Source organism: Chelon labrosus (genome assembly GCF_963514085.1).
Source record: "Chelon labrosus genome assembly, chromosome: 11".
NCBI lineage: Eukaryota > Metazoa > Chordata > Actinopteri > Mugiliformes > Mugilidae > Chelon > Chelon labrosus.
This window is the reverse complement of record NC_140344.1, coordinates 13,453,473-13,476,463: the sequence shown is the minus strand read 5'-3', so window position 1 is coordinate 13,476,463 and position 22,991 is coordinate 13,453,473. Positions and strand designations below refer to the sequence as shown.

Here is a 22,991-nt window from a genome sequence, read left to right as displayed (position 1 = left end):
TCACGGTCTGTCCACCAGGGGGCGCAGCCCGAGGGAGGCTCAATCCAAACACCGCACTCCGCTTCTCTCCTCGTACCATGAGCTGAATCTGTCCGGGACAGACCAGGGAAGATGGCGGCCACTGACCATTCCCGGTCCGCAGCTGCCAAGCAGAGACGGCAGGATCAAATGCAGCGATGGCTGGGCTCGGAGACGGAACAGACGCCACTGGAGGTCCGGGGAACCTCGAGCAGATCCGGGACGAAGCGGGGGAAAGTTCGGTTCGCCCAAGGAGCCGTGTTTATGGCCGCCTGCTCCGCCGGAGACCGGGAGGAGGTGGCGGCGCTGCTCCGGCAGGGAGCTGACATCAACCACGCCAACATAGACGGACTGACAGCGCTTCACCAGGTAGGAAGTTTTGACTCCGTAACTGTTCTCAGCAAAGTTTATTCGTTTGTTTCCGAGTTAACCGCGGAGTTACTGCCAACGTTCAACTGTCTGTCGCTCAACTAACGGCAACGGTTCAGCGTTGATCCGTTAATTACCCCCAGAGCCGAGAGGCGTTAACTTCTGGTGGAGTTACAGGTAAAATGTTTCCCAGCCAGCCAGCTTAATGTATGTTTTTAACCCAGCTGCCCCTGAACACATCACCTAGTATGTGTGTACGTCTGTTTTGAGAGGTCCAGGCGGTGTCTCTGGCCTGTTGTGTGGACCGGTTCAGGGGGCTTATTATCCCGCTGGTAGGCTGGTTCATCTTTACTGGCTTCTATTGCTGTAGCTTGTAAGAAGCAGACGGTAAAACAGGTCAGCTCAGAGTGGGATCGTTTCCAGACAGAGACCTCCTGGTGGAGTCTCAGACAAACAGGTCTATTTTTTTTTGTTAAGGAGCGAGGAGCCTTAACTAACTTAACAAAAGTTATGGTCTAGTGGGTTTATAATAGGCGATTGTTGCATTGATTGAGCCCCGAGCAGGGTGCACTTCTCCTGGGCATGTCCAAGCCTCCACGTCCCTCCCTCTCCTTGACTTCAGTCATAACACAGAGGTGCAGTCTGGACAACATCACTGTCACACAAGCCCTCTGTGATGCAGCATTTCCTCCACTTTTATGATAACACCGTGTCATAAACACATTGCTGTCCCGTCACACGAAGCGAACACAAAGTCAGGTTTAGCTGCGACCTCTTGCGAACACATGTGTTTTGGGTTTTTCTTTCGGGGCTGAGACTGAGACGCGGTCCGCGCAGATGTGGTGGCGTTTTTTTTTTTTTAAGTTGCCTGCACGGTTCAGATGAGCCGAATGCCCCGTGAACGCGCCCGTCTTCTCTGTCTTCTGGATGATGCACATGTCGGATCGTCGCCCAGTGTGGTCTCTCTGCTGCCCTCCATCCCTTTCTCCCCTGTTGCTCATCGGTTGCCTGGCAACTCGAATTAAATATAGGCCCACACTCTCCAAACTTTCCGTCCTCTCCATCCAAAGCCTTTCTGTCTTCTCCACTGCACCCCCCCTCCTCCTCCTCCTCCTCCTCCTCCTCCTCCTCCTCCTCTCTCTCTGTCTCTCTCTCTCTCTCTCTCCTTCTTTTCTCTTTCTCCTTCCCAGTTCCAGTTCCCCATGGAGGGGACTTCAGGGATTTCAGACGAAGAAATGGAAAACATTCCTCAAATGGCACAAGCTGCCGCTGTCAAAGGGCGATTTTCACAATGAGTCACTTGATGACCCAGTGAAGGAGCCTGCTGGGAGGTTGTGTGTGCGCCCTTCGTCGCAGGCGGGGTGCGAGAAGTGCCCCTCTGTTCATTCATTCAGCCTGGAGCACCCACTTGTTCAGAGGGGGCTCCCCCTCTCCTGCGACCGAGCGCTGCTTTTGACCTGCTCTGGAGCGCGTTCAGGCCTCACAGTGACCACTATATATATATTTTTTGTTGTTGTTGTTTGTTTTTTTCCCGCCCTGCTACCTGACTAATTGTCTCATATTGTGCTGTGAGCGGGAGAGGAAGCTTGTAGCCGCTTTGTGATTAGTTGATTTAGCCCAAAAGCTAAAGCCTCTTAGGTGGCTTTAAGTCAAGGCGTGAGACACACGGTGCTGTGGAGGTCACAGACACTTGGCTCTGTGACGTCCTGCTGAGTGACTATGATGAACGAAACGTCCTGAAACACATTACCGACCATTTAATCCACAGATGGTGTAGAAATTAACAATTGTATTGTACAGGTGCACTTAAAAACATACCTCTGTCTTTATTAAATATCTTGTAGTACCATGCTACTGATGTGTCTCTGTGTATAGCAGTGTGGGCCTGTCATTTATGTGATAGATTCATTTTTATGCAAGCATGCACGGTCCCCAGAGGAGGAGTCATGACGACGTGGTTGACCCTCTCGATTGCTCTCCTAGAGGTTGGCATTTATGGATTTGAAAGGTATTTGATATATGATCATGGAGTTTGATGCAGACAAGATATAGTGACAGAAACAATATAAACTTCTCAGTGGTCTCCTAATTGTTCATCCAGTATGTTAGAACCCTCTTTGTCCCGTTGACTCAACATAAGGATGGATAAACCCCGCTGTAATGCCACGCACAGGATCCCTGTTTTGAAGTTTAATGCCGGTGGCTCTGGCCGGCGCCATCTTAGCAGATCCTGACTGCGCCTGACTCCCGGGTTAATCCGAAAATGGGCAAAGAGGTGGAGCCGAGGCGGGTGGGTGCACAGCGCTCATGCTAACAGCTAGCAACCCACCTCTCACTCAGAGTGGCCGCAGCCTTAGTTGTGTTTAACTTTGAGCATTTTAAACCGAGGTGTTTACGGCTTTTATGAATGAGGAAGTCGGCTATAGAGACTAAAAACCATTTTTGTACCAAGTTTCAAACAGGTTTATTGTTTTTTCCATCACTCTGGTTTATGAGCAGATATTTATTCTGTTCCTCATACAGCGGCTGGCATTCCTCTAGACTTTAATTTACTCCATCCGTTAATGACTACATAATTAACTGCCTTTTTTTCAAATGCGAAAATGAAAACATATATGATGATTTGCTGCTTTTCGCTCTTGTATCATTTACATTAAGTGTCTTTGGATTTTCCAGGTAAAACAAGAAATGCGACAAGATTATGTAAGAGTCTGGGAAATTGTTGTGGATGTTTACATTACTGTCTACACGTTAATGGATAATGGAAATAAGCATTATCATGAATTATTAGATCCTGTCTGGTATTTGCAGCATCACAGGCATTAATAGTGAATCCAGCCTGGTCCAGTCTTTATATGGTGCTTGTATGGACTGCAAAAAATCTGTTTCGATTCATTTTTGACGGTGACATGCTCTTAATTGCATTAAAATCATGTAATAAAAATTATTTTATCATTTTTTCTTTTAAACACACTTGAATAAAATGGCATGTTTTCCTTCTGGGGCTATTTTTTTACAGTATAAAAAAACAACAACTATCAACTGAAAAGGGGACATTCCTACTGTCTATATTAGCAGATATTAAAGCAACCTGTCATATCATTATCCCATGAGGTCCTCATGGGATTTATCTTGGGACTTGTGTTGGATCACACTGAGATCTTTGCTAATCTTCGCCTCAGGAAACTGCTAAATGGATTCACTGTTTCATTCATGCCACAAAGTGACTGTTTTGGAAAGTACTTGAGGGCTTTTAGTAGCCCACTTAGCACAAAGTCATTACACCGAGTAGACACAGTAGTCATTGTTTTCGTCCAAGTGTGTTAGTCGAGTTTAATAGTTTTTGGAAGTGTTTGCAGTTTTGCATTTCCCAACAAACCACGGCGAAGCGGGCCAAAGACCTCCTCCACTGTGGCGACAGCTGTATTCAAAGTGACGTCTCTTTGTTAGTGTACACAGTGGGGATCCTACTGATAAACAACAAACGATAAACTCTTGTCCATCATGGGGCTGTGTGTCCTCTGGCAGGCCTGCATCGATGAAAATGCTGAGATGGTGCAGTTTCTGGTGGAGAGCGGGAGCGATGTCAACAGAGGGGACAACGAGGGCTGGACTCCTCTGCACGCTGCGGCCTCCTGTGGCTTCATCCAGATAGTTAAGTGAGTACTGACCACTGGCAGCACTGATGTCAGGTCATACACATTAACCTGATGCATATTTGGCTTCACCGTGTCTTTGTTTTTGAAGATACCTGATAGAGCACGGTGCTCGCGTCGGGGTGGTGAACAGTGAAGGAGAGCTTCCTCTAGATGTTGCCACTGAGGACGCAATGGAGAGGCTGCTCAAAGCCGAAATCAAAAAACAAGGTGAGGAGTCACTGCGTAGCAACGTTAACACCTACGCTCCAGACCTGTCCAAACCTGTGTCTTGTTGAGACGTGGAGGTGCACATGATCTTTATAATGTCATTACAATATAGGCCTGTTATCAGACTGTGAGGATTTGACAGAAGACATTCAGATAATCACTAGTTAATAAATAAAATGGTCCTTTAATTTGATTAGTTAAAAATGCATTTAGTGGCGAGGTGGTTAGCACTGATGCCTCACAGCGAGAAGGTCCCGGGTTTGAATCCATGGGCCGACTGGGCCTTTCTGTGTGGAGTTTGCATGTTCTCCCTGTGTCTGCGTGGGTTCTCTCTGGGTACCCCTGCCTCTCGCCCGATGACAGCTGGGATAGGCTCCAGCAGACCCCCGCGACCCCTAACAGGAATAAGCAGGTACAGAAGATGAATGAAAAAATGCATTTATTTTTCTTTTTACCTTTACTGTTTGAGTCTGGCATCAGCTTTTCATAAAACATTAATATTTTACTGCGCCCTGACACTCCCGACTACCATCTTAACAAATCTTTTTACATCAGAAAATAGCATGTAGCCGGGATGTCGGTGATTTAATCCTTTAATCAAACCAAGCTTGAATCATTTCAAAATGAGGAGTAATTATGTCAAATTAGAAGGGAAACTTTACACACAGTCAGTAATGTTTTGAATGCGAGAAGATTAACTTTTCTCGTAAAAGAAACAAACTCTTGTGTGCACGTCAGGTTGTAACTTGCATCTCAGCAGAGGCCGAGGATGTTGGGAATAATTCAGGCAAATTGTGTATCGGCTGTGTAGTGGGTGACGCAGTCTGAATGAACGCTCCTCCGCAGCTTTGGCAGGGTCCGCTTGTGGTTTTAAAAAAAATAAATAAAAAATGGCAGAATCAATTAGAAAATCGCACAGAGTTCAGGCTGCGCTCTCACAAATATGTAACCCCGTAGAAAATTAATTTTCATTCCTGTTTTTACTTGGAAAAGAAGGCGAAGAAATTAGGTCAGAGCCACTTTGTACCAAATGTTCTGAGACCTCCATCGCACTGAAGGGAACTGAAGACACAGGTTTATAATCGCTGTCTAATGCACTCCAGAACTAAATGCTACTAAAACAACAGACCGCATACCCGGTCCTGCACTACGTTCCCCTTCACGACTGTTTAAGCGTTCAGTTTACGTTGAAACCGCATAAGAAATGTAGTAATTCAAATGTATGATCACTTTGGAGGATGTAGTTTGTGGTGCTGTTAAACTTTTGAGTAGCCCGCTGACTAAAATGGGGTTGTCAAAATAATAGAAACAAACCGCAGCTTCCAAAATGAAAACCCAGTTGAATCAGGAGCTCTCTCAGTTATTTGAAACAATCGCTGAACACCACAACCTTCATGAAGCTAAGATTTAATGCAGGACTGTTATATTACAATGCATTCATTTTCACCAGCGTACCTGATGAACTGGTAGGTGAGTGTATATGTATAAAATAAATATTTGGACTTTAATGTCTATACACGAAGTCTGTCCTCCACGTTACAGTGTAGTGTATTAAAAGTTTCACTGTCGGGGTGATTTTTCGAAAGCGTTCGACGTCTTGTTCATTTCTGTGTCACAGGAGTAGACGTGGACAAGGCCCGAAAGGAGGAGGAGAGGATCATGCTCCAGGACGCCAACGCGCTGCTGGCAGGAGGTGGCACTCTCACACCTCACCCAAACACCAAGGCGACGGCTCTGCACGTTGCCGCTGCCAAAGGCTACATCGAAGTCCTGAAGTGAGCCCGTGACTGCTTTTGTCTTATTTTGGTATTCCACCAAGTCAAACAGCTCTTATTCATAGCTCTCCTCCCGGATCTCCCACATTCTCCCCCTCCCTGTCCCTGTTTGTTTCCCTCCTCTCTTCCTCGCCTCGGTCAGGGTACTGTTAAAGTGCAGGGTGGACGTGGACGGCAGGGACATCGACGGCTGGACGCCCTTGCACGCCGCAGCTCACTGGGGCCAGGAGGAAGTGTGCACCCTGCTCGCCGACCACATGTGCGATATGGCGGCCGTCAACAATGTGGTGAGTGTGAGACAACCTCCGCAACCTAAGCTTAGCATTAAGTCTGTGATTGGATCCTCGTCTTGTGCCATAACTGATCGCGCTCTGTGAATGCCCTTGTAGGGACAAACGCCTCTAGATGTTGCAGATGAGAACCTCGTGGACACCCTGGAGGAGCTACAGAAGAAACAGAATGCTGTGAGTCCGCCTCCACGCAGGCTCCGCGACTATCTCACTCGCTCAGTTAGATAAACCCGATATGATTGATGACGTTACAGCAGCGAATGTTCTCTGTGTTTATGTCTGTTTATATTTCTCTTCAGCTACGCAGCGAGATAGAGAAACAGACGCCTGTTATTGAGACCAGTCCGCAAATCTCCATGGTACCAGTTCGCACACGCAGGTCAGTGCCAGTGTGAGGGCATGTGTGTATGCGCGTGCGCGTGTGCGTTTTTGTCAGTAGTCCCCGTTACCAGTTGTGCGCATGCAGGTGTGATGGCGGCGGTGCCAGCGCTCCTTTGAACTGTGTTACTTTCTATACATTAACCTGGACACACGTAGCAGTCAGTGGCGTCCTGTGTCTCAGTTTCATACTAAATATTAACAGGATTCATTTTTAGTATGAAGTGCGGTCTCACTGGAGAGGACATAAATGTGAATTTCAGTGTTATTGGACATTTTTGGTCTTAAAGAGAAAGTGAGAAAAATATTTTTAAGTCCATTTGTGCCATCATCACCAAATGAGAACCACAGGTTACTGATAGTAAAATTAAATTCACTTAACTGAGATGAAAATGATAAACAACCATTGCTAAGTTGTGGGTATCACTTGTAGAGTCACCTGTTGTATTTAGAAAAAAAAATAAATCAGGTCTGCTTGGTAATTTGCAGCATTAGCCATAATGATTCATTACAACCAGAGATATTAAAAAGCAACAGTTATTTTGGTTATAAACAGCTAATGTGCGTATGCAGACCTTGATTTTTGAGTTTTTAGTGTATGGTTAGTGTTATTGCAGCTAAAACGCGGCGAACAAAATGAAATGGAGGAGCAGTAGACGAGGAAGGAGCTCCAGGAATGCAGGAATGTCTCAAAAAATAAGTAATAGTAAAAAACATCGCCCGTTTTCAAGTAACGTTGAATTATTGGCGGTATTTTAAAGCCGCTGTTTGATTCAGATCTGGCAAAGACGCAACGTTATAATTTCTTCTAGTAGGAAATTTTAACAGTCCGCCCCAGGTGTGATTGAAGACGTCTGCTGCAAAGTCTGAGCTACTGTGTTGGCGCGGTGCAGGTTTCTACACCACACTTGTGTAGGTTTCCTGTTGAACCAGAAGTGGCTCGTAAACGGCATCAAGAAAAAAAAAAAAAAAACGTTCAGCATTTTGATTGAGGGAGAAACAAATATCAGTGTGGCTCTGAGACACAGCGTTGCTATTTTGTCCGCGCGGATCAATGCAAAGAAAACATGGTGCAAACTGATAGACGCGGATTGGAAGTTACAAAAAACAAGAGCGAAAATCCCTCACGGGGCATCACAGAAAAGTGAAGCGCTGGTCCACCCGCCGCCGCGTTGACTGGTGCATGCTCGCTCTAATTGGCTGCACATGGGACGATTGCCCCCTCCACTGATCAAGCTGCCTGCATGCCACCTGTTGTTCCACCCCACCTTGGCCCCCGCCTCCGCAGGACCTCTATCTCTCGTATGAGTAGTAAGGAGAAGATCTGCCTCCACGAGCGGGAGAAACACCCTCCTCCTGCCCTGCAGAGCAGCCCGGCTGAGGACGAGGAGGAGGAAGGCCAGACGGGGCAGAGCCAGCCTCAGAGCCAGACGAAAGCCTCCAGCAGCTCCAGCTCAGAGGAGGAGAGCGAGTCTGAGAGTGACGCAGAGTCAGGTGAGAGCAGCTGTCGTTGTTTATTTATTTAATTTTTTTTTTCCAGGGTCTGCAGTGTTGCTGCTGAGCAGTATTTGAACACGAGTTTTACTAGCGATTTGTTAATTGCTGACCTTTTCACGTTGCAGAGAAAGCAAAAAATCGAGAAATCATAAACAACTTGAACAACAAACGAAACACCACCAGCCTGCTTCCTACCTCCATGTCAACAAGTACAGCTGCAAGCCAAGTTAAGAAGGTAACATACAGAGAACTTTACTTGTCTGTTTAGCTTCATGACAACAATGCTGAGTTATATAAATGTTGTGCAACAGGAACCAAGCAAGCCTCCTGCTACCGAAGCCCCAGGCTCATGGAGAACATCTCTGAGGAAGGCAGGCAGCTCTGTGACTCTCGGCTCAGCTGACCCAAGCCAGGACCCCAGCAGACCTCCAGACTCTGGCCTGGGTATGACTCGCTCTGCCTCCAGCCCCCGCCTCAGCTCTGAGGCTGAAACCAAGGTACACAGGCCCTCTGCGATTCACAGATTTACACGGTTATAATTTTATAAAATCTAACGCAACGAGCCAAATATTAAAGTCTTCTTTTACGGCCTCCTCTCATCAGTTCACATAAATAACTGATAAAACGTCCTCCTTTCGTCCTCAGGAGCCGAGGCTCGCTCGCGTGCCGCCCATTCCAACACGGAGACTCTTCAGTATTCCAGATAACAGCCCTGATAACTCCAACAGGTGGGCCTGAACTCTCAGTCGCTTCTGCTCTTGTGAAACCAATATCAGAGTCACTGCATATGTGCCCTTGTCACCCTGTGTCTCTTCTAGCTGGCTAAGCCGTAGCTCCTCTTACACCCGACGCCTTCATAGTCAGTCAGGGAATGATCTCACTAGTTCCACGCCGTCTTTGCTTCACAGGTCAGTCACGCTGCTCGCCGCCCGCATTTGTGTGCTCTGCTGTTTGTGTGTGTGATTGTTTTTGCACTGTCACAGCTTACTACTGACCCCCCCCCCCCCCCCCCAAGCACTGTCTGTGAAAGATGCCGTTGTGTTTCTAATGCGTCTTATTTCTAGCTCATCTTATGGAAAGAGACTGGACGATCCTGCCGTGACCTCAGCCAGCACAGGGACAACCTCTGCTGGACCCAGCCGCCTTAATAGTGTCTTAGCTCAGAGGTATTCCATTTTTATGCGTCGTGTCACTTTCCTCTGAAAGATCAGATAGGTAACGTTTTACCTCCCTTTCTGCCCTAGACTTCCTCAGGAACAGACAGAAAAGAAGGATCAGTTAGAAAAGAAGGAACGGATAGAAAAGAAGGAACAGATAGAAAAGAAGGAACGGATAGAAAAGAAGGAACAGACAGAAAAGAAGGATCCGCCAGCTGTCACCACCTCCAACTCTCAGAACGCAACCACGGGGGACCAGGAGGGCAAGCAGAGGCGCAAGTGAGCCAGAACTGTTGTGTGGATGTTGAAGAACCAGTGTTTTTTTTTGCTAAAGTCCTGTCTTGCTAAATATGTGATCGGACTTATGCAGGTCCTATCTGACGCCCGTGCGGGATGAGGAGGCAGAGGCGCAGAGGAAAGCTCGCTCCCGACACGCGCGGCAGTCCCGCCGCTCCACTCAGGTACACGAGTCACCTGCACGTCCAGGTCCACGAAGTTCAGTTCGGTCTGGTGCATGACTGTGTTTTCTTCCGCAAAGGGGGTGACGCTAACAGATCTGCAGGAAGCGGAGAAGACCTTGAAGGGGGACGACAAAGGGAAGGAAAAGAAGGAGGAAGAGGAGAAAGAGGAGAAAGAGAAGGAAGCCAAACAGAAGAAGGGAGAGGAGGGGGTGAGCGCCATATATCAGAGTTAAAGAGCTGCTGCTCTTATATAATGTTGTGTGACGTTACATAGCGGGGGATGCTGTGTTTACAGGAAGTGAGCTGGAGGTCTCGTATTGCCAGTCTGCAGAAGTCTGACTTGCTGGGCCTCACTCAGCCTGCTGGCACTCCACGGCCTCAAACCTCTGACAGGAAAGGTACACGCCACCACCACCAGCTACCTTTTCCGTGAAGAATGACGGCACATCAGCCTGTGGTTTTAGGTGAAATATATCATTTTTTTACTTAAGAGACTGCTGTCTGGCTTTTTTCCAGATGTTGAGGCCAGCACAGGGGAGAGCGAGACAGACCGATGGGCCAGAGAGCGCAAGGAGAGGAGGCAAGCTCGGACCAGAAGGAAGGCGCAGAGGACCGGGGAGGTAAACACTGCAACCGCTCTTTATTTGGAAAACCGATGCAGGATGGATAACAACCCATACTAACAAGAGAGAGTAGATGAAAGGAGCAGCCGTGCTAGTAAATCAAACTAACAATGCCGCGTCCTGAGTGTCATAAGAACATGTTGTGCTGTGTGTCCACTGCAGAGTGATGACAATGATCCCAGTGGAGAAGAAGAGTTCTCAAGCAGTGGGCTGGATCCACAGGTGTGTTTTTGTGTGTTCATACATTAGTGGTCCCACCGGACTGTAACCTAAGACAGCGGCCTTAACTTGTTTGCTTTCTTCTCTGCTTACAGACAGATCAACACTTGAGCTCCAGGTATGAATCCAGCCTTTGACCTGTTTAATCTCCCCTCTTTCTTCATTCTGTCAGCACAGTCTGCACGACAGCATCTCCCTGACCTCTGCTCTCTTGGTCCTATCAGGTTGAACACATCCTGTAACGACCGTACCCAAGGAGGAGGATCTGGTAGCAAGGATTTTAAGAAGGTCAGCAGAACTGATAATGAGGCCACGCAGTGCTTTTCTTTTTTTTTTTCAAAATTCATCCTAGATTCTCATCACTGATTTGTGTGTGTGTGTGTGTGTGTGTGTGTGTGTCAGCTGTTTGAGGACGTGTCCAGAGAAAACAGCCAGCTTCAGTCTCAGCTGCAGGACACTCAGAGGGTCATCAGTCAGACCAGAGTGGACCTGGAAAAGGCCACACAGGTAAAGGCCACACAGGTGAAGGCACAGACACACAATAGGTTAAACACAGACTGCTGCAATCCTCTCTAAGCAAGCATCTGGGATTTCTTGGAAAACATCTGGGAAACATTGTTTTCAATCTGAGCATGTCTAAAGACCCTCAGCGTTCGGATCTTAGTTTAATTATTCAAGGAAAGCACGCCACGTAAACGGTGAAACCAGAAGCAAACATATTGTATCTCAGCAGGAGACGTCGCTTATGGAAATCAGTCACTATAAATGTACTGTGTGCACTAAATGACTCCACAGGGGTTCATAAAAAAATAAAAAACTGTGTACAAACTATAATGCTTTTCACAGACAAGGGAAAACGTACACAGTTGCCAGATGACGCCTTTGCCTTTTGCTCCTAAAGCAGAATTCCCTGTTTTAATATATAGACTCGTTTCATCCACGCCATGATGTCTCATCTTTGATATGCATGAAGCATTTTTGCACACAAGCGTTTTAGTGGTCATGTAACGCTGCTGCTGTTGTGATGTTAACATGGTGCGTTGTATCCAACAGAGACAGGAGCGCCTCACTGATTGTTCAGCCCTGCTGGACCTGGAGAGGAAGGTAATGCATCCCTGCTGACTAGTTGACACGTTGTTGTTGTTGTAGCTTCGTCTGCCTCACTACTGCCACCCCTGCTGTTTGTTGATGCTTCTCGTCTCTCCCCACTCAAACCACTTCCTCACTTGTTTTCACTTCTTCGTGCTCTTTCTCCTTCTTCTTTACATCACTTCCCTTCTGTCCCCATCCTCCCACCCTCCCTCCCTCCCTCCCTCCCTCACGTTTGCCCTGGCACCAGGACCGGAGGATGTTGGAGAGGCGAATGGCAGAGCTGGAGGAGGAGCTGAAGGTGAGGAGACGTTCAGAACGAATCTCATCTCGGCCACGGACACTTTGCATGCCTCTGCTTGATTAGCCTGGCTTTAGCTTGTGCAGCGGGGTGAAGGCACACTGCACAGAGCTGCTTTTCTTTGTGTTCAGGCGGTGTGATAGGGTCGGTGTTTGTTATGGCTCAAGGGGTACGTTCATTAAATTAATAGATGATTTGTTTTTGCCTGCCAAGAAACTACCTCTAATTTTACTCAAGAGGCATCTGGTGTTAATGTGAAATAACAAACGGAGTCATTTTCTAAGTTACGCAACGTGATCAATTTCAAAAGTCATTATTTTAAAAGAATAGTTTGACTTTTTTTTTGAAACATGCTTTTTCGTACAGTAAATATCCAGCCCGAGCTTGGAGATTAGCTTAGCTTAGCTTAGCTTAGCTTAGCTTAGCATGACTGGAAACAGAATGTGGTTAATTTCACATCACCACCTCTTAAACAGAAAAAAAATGTTAAATTAACACTTTAGTTGTTGTACACGTTGGGTCAATGTTGTTACCCGACAGAAAGGCTAGTTGTTTCTTTCTGTTTCCAGTCTTTATGCTAAGCTAAGCTAAGCTAAGCTAAGCTAACCAGCTAGCTGTAGCTTCATAAACTACTTTTGTTTTTATTTTGTTTGCTAAATATACAAAGGTATAATTTAGATTATCAAACGATGTATTACATTTTTACTTTGTAACATATTAATTTTAAAAAGTAAAACACCATCTTTTTTAAATGTGGGAAAAATTTGTTTTATTGCTAGTATTTCTATTTCTGTGCCACCGACTCACAGTTAAACAGTTAATGAGAACCTGATGCTATGTAGAAGGAGCAACTCGCTAGCCAGTTCATTTGGTAAACCGGCGACAACACGTTAATTGTAGTATAACAGTCCTGCACTAAACCGTAGCTTCCTGAAGACACCTAGAAGAGTACTTAACCATTCTCTGTAACGAGCAGGTTACAGGTAAGCCGTACTTAAACCATCTGCTTTTTCCTGTGAAAGCTGTTGCTTATAATATATTAACATCCAATATCTCATTAATCCATTAATATGAACACAAGCAGTGCAATCATATAATATGAAGCTTCTTCAGTGAGAAAACTGATTAATTATTTTTCTCCACCAGGTTCTGGTTGACTTGAGAGCAGACAACCAGCGTCTTAAAGATGAAAATGGAGCACTGATCCGTGTCATCAGCAAACTCTCCAAATAGATGGAGAGAAAGAGACACGAAGCGCAGGGAACCCCCCCATCCATCCATCCACCCAACCATCCATCCATCCATCCATCCATCCATCCACCCAACCATCCGCCCAACCATCCATCCATCCACCCCCCTCCCTTACATACATTCCTCACAGTGCCAAAGACCGAGAGAGAGAAGGGGAGAGAAGCAGCAGAATGTCCTACATACATGAGCACTACAGTTTGACTTGTGATGCCTGTCTATGAACAGCTGGAGTGTCTTCTATGTGCCTTAATGTCCTGTGGTCACAGGAAGACCTGTGGCCACGGTCTGAGGCTCCCACCGTAGCAACATGAGACCTGACAGCAGCCAGAGCGGCTCACAAAGAAAAAAAACACCACAACCATGTACTTCGAGTGTGCGCCAGGGGAACGCTGACATGCACACACAGTCCTATGCGTGCATCCATAACTTCCTCGATGCACATTCCACCGAGCGCACAAGACCGCTTGGGCCTTAAAGCTCCCACTTAGTATTTATTTTTTGTGAACACGTCACACATTCACACATTTTTTTCCCCACTCTCACAGTCCGAGTCCAAACCTAATGTGTTGTCAAGGGTTTTTCTTTTTTTGGTGTATTCTTTTGAAACTCGACTCTAAAACACATCCTGACGCCAGGGGGAAGTCCGTGACGCTCTGTTGGGTTGTTTTGTTTCCACATGCAAGTGTTTGAACCCACCTACCTCTCCACCTATGCACTTCCCCACATCTTTGTTATTTTTGTGACCACCGACGCACTCCTCCATGCTCTTAAAAGAAAACGACCGTCGAACCAGGTCAGTCGACCACAGCACTTTACTCTGCAAAGCAATAAAAGATCTGCGAGGTCTTACCCGTCCTCTTCACACACCACCTTAGTTCAGAGCTTCTCACCACTACTTGTATTTGAAAGGTAGAGGGAGAAGTTACCAACAGCTGAAGGTCAAAGGTCATTGCACAGATACAGAAAAAAATGCTGTTCTGTCAAAGCCTATTATGCTATGAATGGAAGTGTTACCATTGACAAAGATATTATTTTCATAGTTTGTCATCGTCGATTCCTCTCTTACAAAGGAGCATGGTTATGTATATGTGTATAAATGTTAGTCTTGAATAATACCCTCAAATTCCATGTAGCCTTTCTTCACATGTTGGTTTTTTTTAATATATTAAATGGATGTCTGCACCCTAATAAAAAAAAAAGTGTGTTTGTAACAAATGTTTTCGTTATTATCTACCATACTCCACCTCTTTTACAGCCAGGATTCATGGCGTCTTTGTAACACGCACTCAGGCTTTTTATTTATTTATTTTTTTGTGTGGTCACCTGTTTGTTTTCCGTTTCACACACACTATCCTTGTATCATCAGTGTGTGCAGTGTCAGTTTTTCTGTTTGCTGGTAGCCAGATGTCCTCCATCACTGGGGAGCAGGAGGGGGAAAAAAAGAGCAGCAGAGCAGCTGCAGCACTGCAATGCTCACCATAAGCCTAACAGGGGAAACGGGGCAACGCAGATGTATTTACAGTATGTTTGCACTGTTACATTAATCTACTACTGCTCCCAGGTGGACCGTACATCATGTGTGGCTTCACTGACTTCAGCGTCGTTACATATGCTGCAGCGTTCAGACATCTGGGTGAAGCTGTGTGTGTTTTTTGAGCTCCTGCGCGTTTGCACTGAAGCCTAGTTAGCGCGGCTCATCCGTCTGTTTGTCTCATCTGAGGGCAAAGAGATGGACCACTGTCCTGCAGGGTAGAAGCACTGACAACAAGCTGAGCTCCTAATAAGGAAGGGCAGGCTGGCTGAGGCGCTCTCTCTGTAAATATCCCTCAGGTCTGAGAAAGACAGAGGAAGGGAGCTGGGGAGGAAGAGGGAAGCGGATGGATTGCAGCCTTATATGGACAAAGCACTGCTTTTCCCAGGGTTTGTGGCTCTGACCCCCGGCATGATGCCAGATGCCGCATAAACGGCTCCTTGGCGCCACCAAGAGGGGCAGCTAATGTGATGCTAGAGTTGAGGTGAGGGCAAGAAAACAGATTGCAAATGCATTCATTTCTGAGCCACTTAGAATAAAATAAAACAAAGACAGCACTCTTAAAATCAGGAGACTACAGCTATGATGAACATCCAGACGAGATGAGCAGCTGCTTCAGACCTCCAGCTATCGTCACCTAGCAGTATTTTGTTAAAGTTTTTAGCACTACACTATAAAAGAGCCATTACTGAAAATGAAACAGCCTTAAGGTGGCTTTTATTGTATTGTTTAATTGTTGTGTTTTTAGCTTTAATCTCTCCTGCGAGACTGCACTTGGTTGTACGGGCGCACCGGCAGGGTCACATTACTCCCAGTATTAGTTTTTCTTCTTTGAAAGCTTCAGTGTCAAGTCACCATGAAGGTGAAGTACTCAGGAGACATATTTGATCAAAACTGAAGGATTTGATGTGACTTATTTATGTAACAGTGTGTAAATGTAAAGTCTTTCATTAAACCTTCTGTGTCTGTCAAAGACAGAAATACGAAGCCTGACGTGTTTTCCAAAGCTGACCCAGAACCACAGAATTCATCGTAAGGACCAAAAGGAAAAACAAAAAATAAAAAAAATGTGTCACATTATAACAAAATGACAGCAGACAGTTTGCCAACACAGATATACCGGATGGTTTCTTGGTTGACCTGTGGCCTCTCCTCCCTTTAAGCAACAAACTGCTGCTATGCATCAGCTTCATGAGCTACTTTGTCATTTTCTGCGTGTGTCTCTCTCTATCTGAACTAATCCTCACGCAGATGTGGTGCCCAATACGAACTGGGTCCTTGTTAAGGTTTCTTCCTGTTAAAACATTTTTATTCTTTTTTTCTTTTTCGTGCTCTGGGGGCTTCAGGTTATGGATTCTGTAAAGCATATTTCAGACAGGTTGGACTGTTATTGACACTATATAAATAAAACTGAATTGAAACTTGAACTGAATTCCTTGGATCCTTATTTTCGTGGATCATCTCCAGTGAAATGCTATGAATGTCAGGGAGTGAACGGAACTGCCGAGCTCCAGCTTGGATATCCTTGTGCCCTTAAAACGCTGTCTCGCATCACTACCAGCGGTGAAACACACGTTTGAATCTTTTAATGATCAAAATAACACAACAATAAAGTGCTCAAAACAAATGGATAATTACAGATAAAATAGTCAAACTCATTTGAGTAAAACAACCTAAAGAGAAAGAGATCAGAAATACAACCTAGGTGAAATCAAGTCAATAATACAAATAAGATCCGCCTCATTTCTTCAGACTAGTTGCAAATGACAGTTACAGTTAGAAGGTAAAAATTAAAGGACACTTCAGGAGCACCTGGTTTACTGAGGAGAGTCGATGCGATTTAGTTTGGAGAGAGTGACGTGATACTTCTGGCAGAAGACGGGATGCAAATGTAAACACTCTCACTGTGACCTGCAGAGAATTTTTACTGCCTCGGCCAAGTGCTGCTGCTTTTTTAATGTTGAATATATAAGCATGAGATGGCAGCCTTTCGGGCCTGTGACAAGACTGGCCATTGACAACGTTATGCATGGTATGAAAAGTTCACAGCATATCGTGTTGGCTCTGTGGCGTCCCATCTATTGATCGACTGCGCCACCAGGTTCACGCAGACTTCATCCCCCATGTTAAATCCATGCCGTGTTTTTCAGCAGACCAGAACTGAGTCCAGGTTTTCTGTGAAGCACAAAGAGCACCAGGGCTTCCTCCTCCTACAACTGAGGAATTCGCCACAACTAACTTAGATCAACTTTATCAACAACTTTTGAGCTCTTTACAGTCACCAGATCTGACGTGAGAGCTTGTAAACTGTTTTTAGCACGTTAAGCTGCAAAGAACAAGCAGTTTGGGAACGTCTCCAGGTTTTTCATCCACTTTGGTTTTTCTCGCATTCCTCCCTGTTGCAGAAACAGATGCTTCTTCCTGTTCACGTGAGACTGAAATATTCTCACTGTTGTAGTGGGTTAAAGGGAATTAGGCAGGATGTTTGTTCAGGCCGCTGACAGTGAAACCTCAAACCTAGTTGTGTGTGTGCGCGTTACAGTTGAATGTCTTCAAACTAACCATAATTCTAATTTAACGACGACTTGTTCAGTATTTTGCGTATTTTGCTCATTTATGTGTTTGCTTTTTCATTTTATATATTCTCAACCGTCTGCACGACACCTTGAGGTTACATTTGGACTCGTCTTGTGACACAAAAGTGCCAAAGTTCACAGTCCACAAATAGACTTCACTGACATGAACCTGTGAAATGAGTGTGTGCAGATTCAGAGTAAAAAATGTATCATACTCTTGATAAAATACTGCTGTTTGCACACGGTTTGATGAGTCCAATAATTGTTCATTCAGCTAAAGACCTCCTCCCACCCTCGGACACACCGCTGACTTCACTGGGAACCAGACCTGTTGGTTCGAAGACCACCTCCTCACCATGTCCTGCGACTCGGACCCTTACATCTTCACCACCGACACTCTACCCACCGACCTCCGCTTCCTGCCTCCACTGGCGAATGGGCTCCTGGGCTGGAGGGTGTACGACAACACCATGCACATGGGTGGTGTTTATAATGGGGAGGGCGGACGTTGCCACAGAGCAGATGTCCCCTGTCCTCTGGCTGTTAAGATTGAGATAGAGGAGCCTGCCCAGCACACCTACAGCTTGGACACCAGCAAAGGTGATCTGTGCTCGTCTTGTTGCTGGCCTCATCTCATGCTGTGGAGAATCATCACTTACATATCATCTCCTCTTCTCATCCAGGCATTTTCTCCCATACTCTGAGCTCAGCCAGCGTAACAGCTTCACAGTCTTTATATTCCCACCGATACCACGCCAACCTGATGGTGATGGAGGTTCTGCTGGTGCGTCAGGTGACTTCAGAGGAGCCAATCACGGTCAACTTGGTCAGCTCATTCACACCTCAGAGCAAAGACATCGTTTTCCAGTCTGGTCCTGATTACAGAGGAGGAAGGTAAAGATGAATATAGTCTTTTACTTTACGCTACAAGTACAAACTATTACACAGTCTGCATTCACGTCTCCCACAGCCACATCCAAGGACAGACCAACACGGCCGAGTTCCCCGGGGGTACCTGTCCAGAGGTTCACCTCATCTGGACCCATGTCACCCCGACTCTGACGCTGCCACCAGAGCAGAGCCAGGCTCGTTGGGGCTTCATCCTGGTTGTGGCCAACAGTTTAGACTCTGCTAAGGCCAGTTATGATGAGGGCCTGAATCTGATGGCGACTGGCAACCTGCGTCCGTCTCATGAGAAGGCCTGGAAAGAGCTGTGGCTGCAGAGCAAGGTGGAGGTCGTCGGGTCGGACAGCCTCTCCAAGGCTGTGATCGGCTGCATGTTCTACCTCCTCAGTGCCTTCCTGTCCATACATGACACCTCCAGCTCCTTTGGTGGAGTCAGTCCAGGCGGGCTCTCCAATGGCGGGGCCGGTCAGGACTACTGGGGCCATGTTTTCTGGGACCAGGTGAGGCTAGTGGCAGAGGTCGTGTGGTGTGTTTGTGTTGTGTAATGACACTGCCTTCCTGTGACAGGACATTTGGATGTTTCCTGGGATAGCCCTTTTCTACCCAAAGCTGGCCCGAACTGTGCTGGAGTACAGGGTGGGGACTTTAGATGGTGCCAAAGACAATGCCCAGAAGCAAGGCTACAAGGTATGATGATCAGTGGGATCCTGTGGTGTCTGCATCCTATAGTTTGACGATTTAACTGACTAAATAAATGAGATTGCACTACTGGGCTTTTAATACGGACTTGCAAGTGGAATATTGTAAGTTTCTGTGAATTTCAACAATTTAAGCTAAAAGAACCTCATTGTTAGATTTTGGTAAACAAGCTCCAAACAGTGAAAAGGACGCTTTCAAAAATGAACAACACATCTGGAAAAATCTGATATGCTTTGAAAGATAAACAGGAGGACTTAGCTGAAACCTGCTATCCCTTCCTCACTTACTTGGAAAGCGATCATAATCTTAATAGGTTTTGCTCGTCCTGGTGCATTCACAGCGCCTGGTTTTCTTCATTTGTTATAGTTTGTCTGAATGCTGTAGTTGTGTGCTTCCTTGGAGATGTGCTAATGGTGATGCTAGGATAAATGCTAGCTTGGTTAGCACCAAACTGATCACTGAATGTTGAATTCAACTTGCAGATCGAGGGGTAAATAGTTTTTTTTACTTAATATTTAGCAGTGAATGTGGTCGAACCAACTGCAGCAGTAATAGTTACTAAAGACAGAACCAAAATAGCAGTGTTGTGATAGACTATAGTCTGACACCGTGTGGTTGCACATTTTTACATTAACAACAAAACACTGTCTGAGTCTTCTAAAGAAAAGATGCTATCTTTACAGGGACTAAAGTTCCCATGGGAGAGTGCTGTGTCAGGGAGAGAGGTGTGTCCAGAGGACATTTACGGAAAACAAGAGATTCACATCAACGGAGATGTCACGCTGGCCTTCCAACACTACCTCTACCTCACCGAGGTACGCTTGTTTATCCACTCAGTGTCACATGATCTGCCTTAAACTGATGGTTTTCACTGAGCCCTTTGTTGCAGGATTTGTCCATGTTCAGAGAGGGACGGGGCAGTGAGGTGATCTATGGCGTGGCTGATTATTGGGTTTCCAGGGCAACATGGCACCCCGGGGACCAGAAATACCACCTCCTAGGTAAAGACCGTTATTAGAAACATGGTACTGTACTGTACACTGAATTTATTTCATGTACAATGAAAGTATCTGACTATCTGCTACCGGGAAAACTAATTATGGTTTCAGAAATTAAATAAAAACTGGATTTTAGTCTTATTACATATTGTTAACATTGTAATTTAATCAATTTCATTCTAATATTTCTTTTTTTTCTGGTTCTGTGATAGATTATTTAATTTTATTAACTGGATTTGAAATTTGAATACCTTAAATAATAATTAAATATATTAAATTAACATCACCAAACACTTCACTTTTGTTAAATTCAGGTGTCATGCCTCCTGATGAGTATTACTACAATGTCAACGACTCTGTGTTCACAAACACGGTGGCCAAATTCAGGTACTAGTATTAGTGTTTAAACGTGTTACAATGTCACATTTCCACTTACGATACACTAGTGATACTAAAAAGTATTTTGTCAGTCTCCAGTTTGCAGTAGAGTTGGCTGACCTCCTCCAGCACCCTGCACCAACAGAATGGGGCCAAGTGGGCGAACACATCAAGATACTGTTCGAACAAGAGTCCCAGTATCATCCTGAGTTTGACGGCTACATTAAAGGTTAATCTTCACACGTTTCTGACGCTGACCAATATGATAAAATCAAGCATCCGTAACATGATGTCTTTTTTGTGTCACCCAGGTCATCCAGTGAAGCAGGCCGACACGGTGATGCTGGGATATCCTCTTGGGTTGCCAATGTCCCCAGAGGTCAGGAGGAATGACCTCGACGCATATGAGCCAGTAACAGACCCTAATGGTCCAGCCATGACATGGGTAAGAAAGAAAGACGAAGAGTTGGATGGTCAACACAAAATTGCTGCTAACACAACTCTGTCATAGATTATTTTTCCTCTTCCGCATCAACTGATCTGGTATAATTAGAAGCTTAAAGTGGCTGACATAAGAAAATTTGATTTGCTTATGTCATGATTAATGTACATTACACAGTCAGTTCACATTTCTTTCCACTTGTACTTGTGTGACATTAAGCGTGAAACTAATGAAGCACTAAACTGTTACTTTAATATGTGGCCAGAGTTCTGAAAGAGTCCACCTTTAAAATATCAAAAATAAAAGTAGTTGTTTAACAGAACGTCTCCTGTAATGTTGTTGCTGGATTCAATTTTTTATCTACTTTGTGTGGCTATGTGGTTTTAATTGATAACATGCATTGTATTTGAATGTGCTCATCACTGGCTTAGTCTAATAACTACATTTGTCTAGTAAATGTAGAGTAAAACGTACAATATTTAATTATAAAATAGTTTTTAGGACCTTCAAGTACCTCAAAATTGTAATGTGTAGAGCGTGTGAGTAAATGTATGTCGTCCACCAGATTTTGGATATAGATTTCATTATTCATATTGACTTGAGCAATAAAAACCTGTGTGTGGTCATATCAATGTTTTTATTTTCCATCAACAGGGTATGTTTGCCATCGGCTGGCTGGAGCTCGGGGAAGCTGAGAAAGCTCAAACTCTGCTTGAAAAGTGCTTCAAGAACATCCAGGGACCGTTCCAGGTATCCCTGTGACACCCACATAATGTTAGAACGTTTTTACAGGTGAATGAGTGATTACCTCTGCTTACAGGTATGGAGCGAATCATCCGACGGCTCTGGGGCTGTCAACTTCCTCACAGGTATGGGAGGATTCCTGCAGGCTGTGCTGTTTGGTTATACTGGATTCAGGTCAGTCATCAACCCTGCCACCAAGCTCAGTGAAGCACACAAAATATACACGCAAGACAATGCTTCACGTTCTGTGTATTTATTTTTTTTCTTAGAGTTCAGAAGGAATGCCTGGCCTTTTCCCCACTTCTTCCAAATGACATTACTGAGCTTTGTATTCGTGGTGTGAACTACCTGGGCAGACGGATGGACTGGCTGCTGAGGAAAGAAGAAGTTTGTATCATACTGAGGAAAGAGGCGGGTAGCGCTGGCAACGCTACGCCTTATGATCTACAAGTTGTCCTGAAGGCATCAGGGACTAAAATCCCTCTCACACCAGGTAACACAAAAGTTAAGACGTGCAATCACAGCTGTCGATTAGGAATCAAATAGGATCAATGAGAAACTATTTTAAAGATATAATGTAAGAAATTATGCCATAATAGTGTCCATTTAATAAGAACAGGCATGGCAGACACATGGCAGGCTTTCAGTACAGACATAGCTTACGTCTTCCACAAAGATGAGAAAACTTGGACCTGCAGGGGTCGTCAGGGACCACCACTGTATAGAGAATATGTCTGCAAGGCAATTTGAAATGTAATTTGAATAAACGGATGCTGTTAATAAATATACTGCTGCACAAAAGTGTCCAAACTTCTCCATTTATATTTTCAGGGCAGCCAGTGACATTTCCTCGAGAGCCCGGGTGCGTTTGTAAACTGGACTTTACGCCTCCCTGCTGGCCTTTCTGAAACAGGAGCATCGACCATCCTAACAGATCCACTTGCAGAGAACTGAAAACATGTTAAACAAGTTATTTTATACCAGTGCTACTCATATGTTCTTATGTTATGTGTTACCATTCCCTTGAACTGCCATGGACAAAATGTGTGTAGTTCATTTAAAACAGCATTATTCATTTTTGACTGTAGTTGCCTGTATGTCACAAACATTTACAAAATGTAAGGGATTTGTTTTTGGTTTAATAAAAGAAAAATGCATAAAGAAACAAACAGTTCCTGATTCTTTCTTATGTTAAACTATTGTTTAGATATTGGAATAAGTTTTCATACACAGCAACATTTTAAATTTTGCAACATTGTGGCCTACAAGCATGTTTTTCAATTTATTTTCATTATTGGGAATTTTTATAATAAAACAACATTATGCCATATCACAAAACCATAAATGTAAACCTCATTGTTCACTTTACCTTGATGAACTGGAGCCCTAGTATTGTAGCTTCGTTTCCTGGGAGGAAGCAGCA

At 45.0% G+C, this 22,991-nt stretch overlaps 2 protein-coding genes across 3 annotated transcripts; both read left to right on the top strand.

The window, feature by feature from the left end:
- The first annotated feature begins 106 nt into the window (after positions 1-106).
- LOC311496259 (protein phosphatase 1 regulatory subunit 12A) lies at positions 107-15,593 on the top strand. The gene is made up of 25 exons (XM_084556040.1): positions 107-387; positions 3,916-4,046; positions 4,135-4,253; positions 5,872-6,028; positions 6,171-6,315; positions 6,418-6,492; positions 6,618-6,697; positions 7,985-8,190; positions 8,319-8,428; positions 8,505-8,690; positions 8,839-8,921; positions 9,012-9,101; positions 9,258-9,359; positions 9,438-9,629; positions 9,721-9,811; positions 9,889-10,020; positions 10,107-10,209; positions 10,328-10,431; positions 10,597-10,656; positions 10,749-10,771; positions 10,878-10,941; positions 11,056-11,160; positions 11,707-11,757; positions 11,993-12,043; positions 13,190-15,593. The coding sequence occupies exons 1-25, from the start codon at positions 112-114 to the stop codon at positions 13,274-13,276; spliced, it is 2,823 nt and encodes a 940-aa protein (XP_084412166.1). The 5' UTR covers positions 107-111; the 3' UTR covers positions 13,277-15,593.
- Positions 15,594-16,879: 1,286 nt separating this feature from the next.
- On the top strand, positions 16,880-22,777 carry pgghg (protein-glucosylgalactosylhydroxylysine glucosidase). Of its 2 annotated transcripts, XM_084554635.1 has the most exons (14): positions 16,880-17,254; positions 17,676-18,001; positions 18,085-18,295; positions 18,372-18,807; positions 18,875-18,994; positions 19,690-19,821; positions 19,896-20,007; positions 20,319-20,391; positions 20,475-20,611; positions 20,694-20,827; positions 21,479-21,574; positions 21,645-21,742; positions 21,838-22,061; positions 22,400-22,777. In XM_084554635.1, exons 2-14 carry the CDS (start codon positions 17,758-17,760, stop codon positions 22,474-22,476), a joined length of 2,094 nt encoding a protein of 697 aa, XP_084410761.1. In that variant the 5' UTR covers positions 16,880-17,254; positions 17,676-17,757; the 3' UTR covers positions 22,477-22,777. The 2 variants fall into 2 exon arrangements, with proteins under 2 accessions (XP_084410761.1, XP_084410762.1); XM_084554636.1 differs by having other exon boundaries at positions 16,880-18,001.
- The last annotated feature ends 214 nt before the right edge of the window (positions 22,778-22,991 follow it).

What these genes read in the sequence shown, in the direction of transcription:
- LOC311496259 (XM_084556040.1), top strand. Translation starts at nt 112, where the DNA reads ATGGCGGCCACTGACCATTCCCGGTCCGCAGCTGCCAAGCAGAGACGG. An exon ending in GGCTACATCGAAGTCCTGAA is followed by an intron (nt 6,029 to 6,170) that starts GTGAGCCCGTGA and finishes CGCCTCGGTCAG; the next exon opens with GGTACTGTTAAAGTGCAGGG. An exon ending in GAGGGCAAGCAGAGGCGCAA is followed by an intron (nt 9,630 to 9,720) that starts GTGAGCCAGAAC and finishes GGACTTATGCAG; the next exon opens with GTCCTATCTGACGCCCGTGC.
- pgghg (XM_084554635.1), top strand. Translation starts at nt 17,758, where the DNA reads ATGTCCTGCGACTCGGACCCTTACATCTTCACCACCGACACTCTACCC. An exon ending in CAGCTTGGACACCAGCAAAG is followed by an intron (nt 18,002 to 18,084) that starts GTGATCTGTGCT and finishes CTTCTCATCCAG; the next exon opens with GCATTTTCTCCCATACTCTG. An exon ending in TAAAATCCCTCTCACACCAG is followed by an intron (nt 22,062 to 22,399) that starts GTAACACAAAAG and finishes TTATATTTTCAG; the next exon opens with GGCAGCCAGTGACATTTCCT.